At 46.3% G+C, this 12418-nt stretch overlaps 1 protein-coding gene across 1 annotated transcript in view; it reads right to left on the minus strand.

The window, feature by feature from the left end:
* Positions 1–8903, minus strand: part of LOC128688310 (uncharacterized) — a 40640-nt gene extending 31737 nt beyond the window's left edge. The window contains exons 1-3 of the mRNA XM_070086662.1: positions 8803–8903; positions 7645–7672; positions 7062–7198 (exon numbers count right to left, since the gene is read on the minus strand). Of these exons, the coding sequence (XP_069942763.1) occupies positions 7062–7198; positions 7645–7672; positions 8803–8835 (198 nt within the window). The 5' untranslated portion in view covers positions 8836–8903. The remainder of the gene's footprint in view (positions 1–7061; positions 7199–7644; positions 7673–8802) is intronic.
* Between the last annotated feature and the right edge of the window lie 3515 nt (positions 8904–12418).

A 12418-nucleotide genomic window follows, 5' to 3' on the forward strand; every position in this document is an offset into this window, starting at 1 on the left:
GCCTACCTTCAGCGCCTGGAAGGGACTGGCAGGGGCACCGCGATCTATGTCAGGACCACTATCCCTTATTCAATCTCCACTGACCCCATCGACTGTGGGGAGGGCGTATAGGTTCAGGCTGTCACCCTACACCTGGCGGATGGACCTCTCATGGTTTACAATATTTACAGAAGCTCTCGGTACACCCTTGACATTTCAGAGGTGGCAGCACTCGCCCCACGGGAGGGTCTTGTTGTGGCTGGGGATGTCAATGCCCACCACCCAATACTTTCTTCTGTCTCTCCTACCAACGCAGCTGGGAGGCACCTTGCGGCTGTGCTGGAGGAGGTCCCTGAGATCGCCCTCCTCAATAATGGTGAGCCAACCCATCACTATGGTGGCCGCTTGGATGTCACACTCATCTCTAGGCGGTTGCTCTCGAGCGCGAGATGGGAGGTCCACCCCCATCTCACCAGTGATCACTTTGCAGTGGTCACCACGCTGATGGTCCAGCAGTGCCCGCTCTCCACACCTACCCCCAGATGGAATCTAAAAAAGGCCGACTGGCAGTGCTTCCAGGAGGTCATTGAGCGCTGGTGGGCGGAGTCTCCTCTTCCAGAAGACCCAGATGAGGCGGCTCAAAGCTTGCAGGTGGCCTTCACATGTGCAGCTGAAGCAGCAATACCTAAGATTACAGGTGGAAGGTCATATAAACGTGACTGGTGGTTTTACAACGAGGATATCAGGGAACAGAACCACCGCATCAATGTCGTACGCAAGATGCACAGGCGTAATCCCACGGTTGAGTCCATGCATCTGCTTAGGGAAGTGGTGCGGCATGCACGCCATGTCTCACACAGGGTCCGGCAGGCTAAATGGTTCGAGTGGTGTGCCTCCTTCAGCTACTCCTCCACCTTATCTGAGATTTGGACCAAGTTACGATTGGCCACTGGGCAGCGTCGCAGTGTGGCTCGGTTGCACCCAGACCCCACAACAGAGGCAGAGCATCTGGTGGACCTATTCACCTCCAGAGCGGCCATGGCTCAACTGCCTCAGGATCTCCAGGACCTCCAAGCCACCCTCCTTCCTAGAAGGGTGATGGTGATCCAAGCAGCATGCCAGGCTAAGGACGTCACAGATGAAGACTTCACTGACCAGGAGCTCCAGGCAGCCTTCACATCTCATCGAGACACTGCACCGGGGCATGATGGTATCACCTATGGCATGCTGACTCGGTCTGGCCATTCTGGACATTTAGCTGTCCTGGGGGTCATCAACCAGACTTGGCGAGCTGGCAAACTCCCTGTCGTATGGAAGGAGGCTGACATCATACCGATTCCTAAGCCTGGGGATCCTGGCAGTATGAGACCCATCTCCCTCACCAGTTGCATCTCGAAGGTGTCTAAAAGGATGGTGTTGGAGCACCTGAGGTGGAAGCTTGGCCCTCCTCAAACACCTCTATGGCTTCACCAGAGGAGTGGGCACTTTCGAAAGCCTTACCACTCTACTGACCGGCATTGGGACGGACGCCCAAGCCCACATTGTTGTCTTTCTTGACCTCGAGAAAGCTTTTGAGCTAGCCAGTGCACCTGCCATCCTCTCACTCTTGGCCCACAGGGGGATTAAAGGCAGGCTGCTTTCATGGCTTCGTTCCTATCTCCAGGACAAGCGGGCCCGGGTACGCTTCCAGGGGCATGCCTCTTCTCTCAAGACCCTGGACAATGGCACTCCACAGGGCGGGGTGCTTAGTCCCACCCTGTTCAATGTACTGATGCACCAGCTGGTGTGCCTGCCTTTTTCCAGAGGCACCATCCTCCTCAGCTATGCCGATGACCTGGCACTTGTCGTACCTAGGAAGCACCGGCATTTGCAGCGTACCCAGGAGGACCTCGATCTGCTGGCTTCCACCTGCCGTCGCTTGGGGCTCAAGATATTTGCGGCAAAATCCAAAGCCATGATCCTTCGCACCAAGGTGCCCAGTCAGAGGCTGCGGGTCCTGGGCATCGACCTGGAGTGGGTTCACAGTTATAGGTACCTTGGCATCTACATTGACAGGCACCTCACCTTCCAGAAACATGTGCGCCACATTAAAGAGAGGGCTCTGCAGAGGGTCAGGGCATTGAGTGCCATGGCCAACCCTAGGGTTGGGGCCAGCCTCGAGGTCATGAGGTTGTTCTACATCCAGGCAATACGTCCCCTCGTTGACTATGGGGCACTTGCTCTGGTTCACGCTAGACCCACAAACATCAAACCCCTCTGTGTCATCCAGAACACAGCTGTACGGGCCATGCTGGGGGCTCCTAGGTGGGCCAATGCAGTGGCTCTGAGCCTTGAGGTGCAGCTACAGCCTCTTGAAGACAGGATCCAACTGGTAGCTGCCAGGAGGATTGCAAAGTATCTCCGACTCCCAGGGGCTGACAAACTGATGAGAGATTTACAGGTCCGCCAGGGACAGGTCATTCCGCTGCATCCCGGCCGCCGATGGATGTGGTCGGTAGCAGATGCCACACAGAAGCTCTTGCCCATGACATTGCTCCAGGCGGGAGGCTGCGACGGACTGGCAGCGAACTACATGGTGCCACCCCCTTGGGCACCAGAGATGTTTGCGGTGCACTGGACAACCCTACCAGACAGCAAGAGGCATTGCACCCAGGACATTCTGCATCACCTTGCCTCGGCTAGCATTGTGGGTGCGGAAGGCCCAGGGTGTGTGCCATATTACACAGATGGCTCCAGAGACCCAGTGGCAGGCCGCACAGCTGCTGGGATGTTCCACAGCAATCTGACAGCAGGTTGGCGCCTTCCAGACCATTGCACCATCCTCCAGGCCGAACTCTTTGCCATCCAACAAGCTCTGCAGCATGCTCTTGCAGACCATCAGCATCCCCCCATCATCCACGTTGATTCCAAGGCAGCGATCCAAGCGCTTATGCACAGAGAGCCAAAGGACAACATACACTTAATCACATCCATCCGGGGTGACCTGCAGACTCTCATGGCCCAGGGTCGCAGGGCTACCATCAACTGGATCCTGAGCCATGTGGGTATCCCTGGCAATGATGCTGCAGATGAGGCTGCTAGGACTGCAACCCTCGAGGCACAGCCACGTGTTGCGATCTCCATCAGCCTCAGCCAGATTGCGCTGTGGGCTGCTGGTGCGGCCAGGCGCCCATTCCCTGACCCTGGGGATTCACGGAGCCTCTGTTGGTATGTCAGGGCAACCCACAGGGTGCCCCCTTCAAGTATTCGGACGCAGTCCAGGGAAATGAGGGTGCATATCCACCGCCTACGCTTAGGGTATCCCACCACTGCGTGGATTGTTGAACGGGCACAAGAGGAGCTCTGTGCCCATTGTGACCGAATGGTTCCACAGCCCTTGGTGCACTACCTGTTAGAATGCCCGGCTACGATGCCCCTTCGCCGTAGACACTTCCCAATGACCCCAGTAGGGCAGGCCCGAGAGGATGAGGCAGCACATCTTGTGTACTTAGCTGTCCGGGACTTGGAAACCTTACTTCCAGTCCTTGCACGTCATCCGCCCCCCCCCCGCTGAAGTTGCTGCGAGGGCCTGCTTTGGGCCTCCATTGCACTGCACACCAGCCACTGTTAGTGCACACTAACGTTTGGTACGTCATCTGGCCATAGGGCCGGTGAGGTACCCCCCCTTCCTGCTGAAGACCTGCCACGCAGGTGCAAGTAACGATAAATGTCACTTCCCTACCCGGGGAGCCAATGCCGGGTCACCAAAATGGAAGAGACCCAGGCCGGGATACCATACCGGCGATTCAAATAGAATAGAATAGAATAGATTCTCAGGCAGTGCTCTAGTCCACTCAGCCACACAAATACCACATAGACTGGGCAGCCTACAGGAGGAGATTGAAATAGCTTGAATCCATGCTTGAGGCTCACTGACGTGCCCGGGCTGGGAAAGAAACATGGCTTGTGAACCAGGCTGCCCACTCTATGTGGCATTTGTGTGGCCGAGTGGACTAAAGCGCTGCCTGAGAATCTTGACCGTTCTCAGTAGTAGTTTCGAATCCTGCTGACTGTGATCTTTCTTTGTATATACTCACTTGTTTCTGCATGATGCATATATATATATATATATATATATATATATATATAAACAACACTGCGACTAGCCAAGGACTCGAACCCATGTCGTTTTGGCCCGCCTTATGGGGAGAGAAAACCACATGACACTCTAACCCACCGGACCATTAAATCCTTCAAGAATCACGCACCCAGCAGAGCTAGGTGTTTTACCGTGATCCGAGGACATATGGTAGAATGAAATTAGTTCAGAGGCACCCACACCACTGTATGTCCCTGAATCACGGTAAAACACCTAGCTCTGCTGGGTGCATGATTCTTGGAGGATTTAGTGGTCCGGTGGGTTAGAGCGTCATGTGGTTTTTCTCTCACCATAAGGCGGGCCAAAACGACATGGGTTCGAGTCCTCGGCTAGTCGCAGTGTTGTTATTGATCAATACCACTTGTTCGTGGTTACAGTAATATAAAATACTGTTTGTTGAGGCCAGTACACCAAATGGGGAGTAGAATTAAATTAGCTCAGAGGCACCCACACTACTTTATGTTCTCGGATCAAGGTCGCAAGGGATTTGAAGACTAACCCAAAAGGTTTCTTTCAGGTATACAGAAGCAATATTAGGGGCAAGATAGGCCCACTTAAGAGTAACTCAGGTCAAATCACTGACAGTGATAAAGAAATGTGTGAACTTTTCAATACCTACTGCCTCTCAGCTTTTACTCAGGAAGATACTAGCGAAATTTCAGAAATAATAAATTATGTAGAACAGGACGACAATAAACTATGCACGATTGGGGTAACTAGTGACATGGTCCTCAGATAAATAGAGAAATTAAAAGCTAACAAATCCCCAGGCCCTGATGAACTGTTTGCAAGGGTGTTAAAGGAATGTAAAGATGAACTTAGCATACCTTTGGCTAATCTTTTCAATATATCACCGCAAACTGACATAATGCCAGACAAGTGGAAAATGGCAAATGTAATACCTATTTATAAGGCAGGTGACATGTCCTTAGCTTCGAACTATAAACCAATAAGCCTTACCTCCATAGCTGGTAAATTTATTTAATCAGTAATTGCCGAAGCAGTTCGTAGCCATCTTGAAAGGCATAAATTGATTATCGAATCTCAGCACGGTTTTACAAAGGGGCGTTCCTGTCTTACGAATTTACTGACTTTCTTCATTAAGGTGTTTGAGGAGGTAGAACATGGTATTGAATATGATATTGTGTATATGGACTTCAGTAAGGCTTTCGATAGAGTTCCACATCAGAGGCTATTAAGGAAACTTAAGGCACGCAGAATATGAGGAGAAATTTTTTCCTGGGTAGAGGCATGGCTGACAAATAGGCAGCAGAGAGTTTGTATAAATGGGGAGAAATCAGAATGGGGGCACGTCACAAGCGGAGTTCCACAGTGTTGGGCTCGTTTTTGTGTACAATCTACGTAAACGACATGGATGAGGGAATAAACAGCGACATAAGCAAATTTGCTGATGACACCAAAATAGGCCGTCCATTTCATTCTAATGAGGACACTAGAGCACTCCAAAATTTATTTGTTTAGACTGGTGCAGTGGTCGGAGAATTGGCAGATGCAGTTTAATATAAACAAATGCAAAGTTCTAAATGTTGGACAGGAAAATAGATATGCCGCATATAAACTACATAATGTAGATCTTAATGTTACGGATTGCGAAAATGATTTAGGAGTTCTGGTTAGCAGTAATCTGAACCAAGACAACAGTGCATAAGTGTTCGCAATAAAGCTAACAGAATCCTTGGCTTCATATCAAGAAATATAAATAATAGAAGTCCTCAGGTTGTTCTTCAACTCAATATATCTTTGGTTAGGTCTCATTTAGATTATGCTGCACAGTTTTATTCACTGTGTTACAGAATGGATATAAATGCTCTGGAAAACGTACAAAGGAGGATAACAAAGTTGATCCCATGTATCAGAAATCTTCCCTATGAGGCAAGGGGGAGGGCCCTGAATCTGCACTCTCTAGAAAGGCGTAGAATTAGGGGGCGAATGATTGAGGTGAATAAATGGAAAACGGGAATTAATAAAGGGGATGTAAATAGCGTGCTAAAAATATCTAGCATAGACAGGACTCGCAGCAATGGTTTTAAATTGGAAAAATTCAGATTCAGGAAGGATATAGGAAAGCACTGGTTTGGTAATAGAGTTGTGGATGAGTGGAACAAACTCAGATTACCGTCATAGAAGCTAAGACGTTGTGCAATTTTAAAAATAGGTTGGATAAATACATGAGTGGGTGTGGGTGGGTGTGAGTTAGACCTGATTAGCTTGTGCTACCTGATCTGATGCCGTGCTCCTCCCTTAATTAAGTGAATGTCACTGACTTGACTAGGTCAGCTTAAGCGGGTGGGAGAATTGGACCTGTCTCTCAAGGGCCAGTAGGCCTGCTGCAGTGTTCCTTCTTTCTAATGTTATGTTCTTAAAACACCTAGCTCTGCTGGATGCGTGATTCTTGCAGGATTTTGTGGTCCTATGGGTTAGTGGGTCATGTGGTTTTCGGTCACTATGAGGCGGGCCAAAACATCACAGGTTCGAGTCCTTGGCCAGTCGCAATGTTGTTATTGATTAATTCCACTTATTCGTGGTTACAATAATTATATATACATATATATATATATATATATATATATATATATATATATATATATATATATATATATATATATATATATATATATATATATATCGAAGAAGTAATAATGCCAAAAATATCCTCGTTACCTCCTAGAAGTTATAAGAGAATAACCACATAAAAGACAATGTAACAAAAGGACGAATATAATTTGTTTGTATCATGAACACAGAAAACAAGACGCCATATTTGAAATGTAAGAAATTAGTGGTGATGTAGAATATGAAGACGGGACAAAAACAGCATAACTCCTTTGTTGTAACTACAGACAATAAAAATAGGACTCCACCAAGACAGCTGTGCTGCTCTGGGTACTACTAAGCTGCCACAAAACGGTAATCACACTCTTACCACATTACAGTTTATCTGGGAAGGGTCTTGAGGTGCAATAACAACTTCGTAATCAGTAACGCCAAACCAGTCGTTGCTACGGTGCCAGGACAACTCGAAGTAGTACGATGATACTCGTGTGATATCCACCGTCTGGCCTAGAAGACACGACACATTAAACAATGCAAGCCATGCAAAAATATAGGATTTTTTTTTTTTTGAGGGGTCAGACCACTTACGTTCAGTCCTGGACATTTATTAAAGGAAACGTTTTACCTCGAGGGGCGAAATGTACTGAATTGTGCATAAGTGTCTTTGTCCACATCTTATCGTTTACTTTCATGAAATTAATGATAGTATAAGGATAAATTCACACTAACAACTAAAAATTAAAACATAATCTTCTTACTATGCAATTATTAAGGGACTCAGGTACACGAGCCCAATTTACAGCTTATTAAATGTGTTATATTTAGTGCTAAATTAGTCTAACAGATTATTCCCATTCTATTAAAATATTTGATGCATCTAATATTCGTTAAACATTCCAAGTTTACCAGACTATTTAATGCCAGTTTACATTCACAAATAATAAGGTACTTACAATGGCCTCTGTTTCCGCTCCACCATACCTGATAATTGTGAAGAAAATTCAAATTATAAATATATGAATTATTTATAAGAGTTGTAATAATTGTGTTGCTGATAAGAAAAAAGTTAATAATTATAGTTTTATTAAATAATAGTACTAGTTTTAATTTCAATGTAATTATTAAAATTATTATTATTATTATTATTATTATTATTATTATTATTATTATTATTATTATTATTATTATTATTATTATTATTATTATTATTATTATTAATTTTTTATTATAATTATTTTTATTATATTTAAATTACTAGTATTATGTTATTGAAATTAATTTCTATTTATCATGTATTATTTTTTTATTTATTGCCATTATCATTTTAATTTACTATCCTTATAAATAAATTTGTCTTTGATGCAGCAGCAGCAGCAGTAAGAGAAACATCTTAATCAGAAAAAGAAAGTTGAAGAAACACTTTAATACATCACTTAATATATCTCTTTATGACGTACCAAGGATGAAAATTCAGTGACATCATCGGTACTAAACTCAAGGCTTTGTGAAACAACTGATAGAGAGAAGTTGAAAAAGAAGTCGGCATTGATATCTGATAAACAGAAAAATATCTTCGTTAAATTTTTCTAATTATCAGATATTAGATTGTGTAATATTTCAGTATATGTTGGAGAGTCTACGCGTGTTTGTAGTCCCAGCAGAGTGGAGTAGGAGATGATAATGTGTGAAATCTTGTGTTCAGAGAAACTATTAGTGAGTTAGATTTAAAGGGGGTGTTTTATGTTGCTAGTAAAACAAGGAATAGTGATAAAGTTTTTGGTGCTCCTCTTCCCTTCCGTGAAACAACCCCTGATAACCATCTGTTCCACTGTGTCTCGTGAGGTTTTACAGCTGTCTTATGATTGTACTAATTGTTGTAGCTTGATTTTTGCTTTACTTTTAACCTCTTATTAGTGATTGAGGGCTGTGTTGTGAGGGATCAGAGGAATCGATTCGATTAGTTGTCAAAGGATCGATTCTCTACCACGAGGATTTTCCATCTCATGAAATCAAATGCAAAAGTGTGGCCTAGGAAATTAAACCAATACATAGTGGACTGTTAAACTGGCAAAGCAATGAACATCTTTCCAGTTCTGAGATGTTGTACATACCAGGAGAAGTAGAAGCAGTCGGGTGGTACCCATGATGACTCTACCCGGGCAAACTATACACTGACTGACACAGTCAGGCACCACTGTTATCACAGCCTCCGTTTCTGTCTCTATATATCTCTGATAAGATAAAATATATCGTGCTTAAAAAAAAGTTTCGTCCCTGCAACTCTTCCTGACTCAGTGTTGAATATAGGCCAAAGTGCAGCAATCAGCAGCGTAGGGCCTCGCAGTATGAAGGACACGGCCTTTAAATAAGATTAAGACGTATTTCAAGCTTTGTAAATTTTGATTTATACATACAGGAGATATTAGAAAAGTTTTTTTATTTTGAATTGAACTTTCTCGTTCATTGTGTTGACATAAGATTTAAATTTACAGTTTACAGAGAGTCAACCAATTTGTTGTCATTTATTCACTATTATTGAAATCATGAGTCTAGGATTAAAAGGAAAGCTTTACTTACAGTGTTCTTGAGAGCTTTGCGCATCTGTAGTACGGAGTATTTAAAAGATGAAATTAATAATATATTTAACGTAGTCACAAAACTGATATATCTAAGGGATTTTGTTGAGAAATTCCTATTGTCGGCTTGGAAGACTTTCTACAGGAAATTCCTTCCAGGAAAAATGTATTGGTTGTACCTTACAATGAGAATTTGGTCAGCCTGCATGATGCACTGAAACTGAATGCTATCTTCAACCACGTCAGTGGTTGAAGTATAAAATCGTAGGATTGCTACTTATTATGCTACGGGGTCTAGTGAGGATTTGGTGACATTTGACCAGCATTCACCGCACCTGTCGTACACGTTTCGCCCAGGAAATAAGATTGGAAAGGAGATAGAAACTGGTTAACTACAGACAAGTATCACTGACATGCATACTATGTAAGCTATTGGATAAGATAATCACCAGAACAACAGGACATCTCGAGAGAAGTGATTTCAAAAGCAATAACCAACAAGGGTTTGGAGATGGTAAATTTTGTCTCCCACACCTGCTGGAGTCGTAAGACAATCACATCACACCACTGCCACTATGTGTGATCACACTGCTGACACCATGTGACTTCACGCCGCTGCCACCATGTGACTTCACGCCGCTGCCACCATGTGAGTTCACACCGCTGACACCATGTGAGTTCACACCGCTGCCACCATGTGAGATCACACCACTGCCACCATGTGAGTTCACATCACTGCTACCATGTGAGATCACATCGCTGACACCATGTGAGATCACATTGCTGCTACCACGTGAGTTCACACAGATCCCACCATGTGAGATCACATCGCTGCCACCATGTGAGATCACACTTCTGCCACCATGTGAGTTTACACCACTGCCACCATGTGAGATCACACCGCTGCCACCATGTGAGATCACACTGCTGCCACCATGTGAGATCACATCGCTGCCACCATGTGAGATAACACTGCTGCCACCATGTGAGTTCACATCACTGCTACCATGTGAGATCACATCGCTGACACCATGTGAGATCACATCGCTGCTACCATGTGAGTTCACACAGATCCCACCATGTGAGATCACATCGCTGCCACCATGTGAGATCACATCGCTGCCACCATGTGAGATCACACTTCTGCCACCATGTGAGTTTACACCGCTGACACCATGTGAGATCACACCACTGCCACCATGTGAGATCACACCGCTGCCACCATGTGAGATCACACCGCTGCCACCATGTGAGATCACACAGCTGACACCATGTGAGATCACACCTCTGACACCATGTGAGATCACACCGCTGCCACCATGTGAGTTTACACCACTGCCACCATGTGAGATCACACCGGTGCCACCATGTGAGATCACACCGCTGCCACCATGTGAGATCACACTGCTGCCACCATGTGAGATCACACCGCTGCCACCATGTGAGTTCACATCACTGCCACCATGTGAGTTTACACTGCTGCTACCATGTGAGATCACACCGCTGCTACCATGTGAGATCACACTCCTGCTACCATGTGAGATCACACCGCTGTCACCATGTGAGATCACACTGCTGCCACCATGTGAGATCACACCGCTGCCACCATGTGAGATCACACTGCTGCTACCATGTGAGATCACACCGCTGTCACCATGTGAGATCACACTCCTGCTACCATGTGAGATCACACCGCTGTCACCATGTGAGATCACACAGCTGCCACCGTGTGAGATCACACTGCTGCTACCATGTGAGATCACACCGCTGCCACCATGTGAGATCACACTGCTGCTACCATGTGAGATCACACCGCTGCCACCATGTGAGATCACACTGCTGCTACCATGTGAGATCACACCGCTGCCACCATGTGAGATCACACTCCTGCTACCATGTGAGATCACATCACTGCCACCATGTGAGATCACACTGCTGCTACCATGTGAGATCACACCGCTGCCACCATGTGAGATCACACTGCTGCTACCATGTGAGATCACATCACTGCCACCATGTGATATCACACTGCTGCTACCATGTGAGATCACACCGCTGCCACCATGTGAGATCACACTCCTGCTACCATGTGAGATCACACCGCTGCCACCATGTGAGATCACACCGCTGCCACCGTGTGAGATCACACCACTGCTACCATGTGAGATCACACCGCTGCTACCATGTGAGATCACACTGCTGCTACCATGTGAGATCACACTTCTGCCACCATGTGAGATCACACTCCTGCTACCATGTGAGATCACACTGCTGTCACCATGTGAGATCACACTCCTGCTACCATGTGAGATCACACCGCTGTCACCATGTGAGATCACACTGCTGCTACCATGTGAGATCACACTGCTGCTACCATGTGAGATCACACCGCTGTCACCATGTGAGATCACACCGCTGCCACCATGTGAGATCACACTGCTGCTACCATGTGAGATCACACTCCTGCTACCATGTGAGATCACACCGCTGTCACCATGTGAGATCACACTGCTGCTACCATGTGAGATCACACTCCTGCTACCATGTGAGATCACACCGCTGCCACCATGTGAGATCACACCGCTGCCACCATGTGAGATCACACTGCTGCTACCATGTGAGATCACACTCCTGCTACCATGTGAGATCACACCGCTGTCACCATGTGAGATCACACTCCTGCTACCATGTGAGATCACACCGCTGTCACCATGTGAGATCACACTCCTGCTACCATGTGAGATCACACCGCTGCCACCATGTGAGATCACACCGCTGCCACCATGTGAGATCACACTGCTGCTACCATGTGAGATCACACTCCTGCTACCATGTGAGATCACACCGCTGTCACCATGTGAGATCACACTCCTGCTACCATGTGAGATCACACCGCTGTCACCATGTGAGATCACACTCCTGCTACCATGTGAGATCACACCGCTGCCACCATGTGAGATCACACCGCTGCCACCATGTGAGATCACACTGCTGCTACCATGTGAGATCACACTCCTGCTACCATGTGAGATCACACCGCTGTCACCATGTGAGATCACACTCCTGCTACCATGTGAGATCACACCGCTGTCACCATGTGAGATCACACTCCTGCTACCATGTGAGATCACACCACTGCCACCATGTGAGA

This window comes from Cherax quadricarinatus, chromosome 19 (assembly GCF_038502225.1).
Source record: "Cherax quadricarinatus isolate ZL_2023a chromosome 19, ASM3850222v1, whole genome shotgun sequence".
NCBI lineage: Eukaryota > Metazoa > Arthropoda > Malacostraca > Decapoda > Parastacidae > Cherax > Cherax quadricarinatus.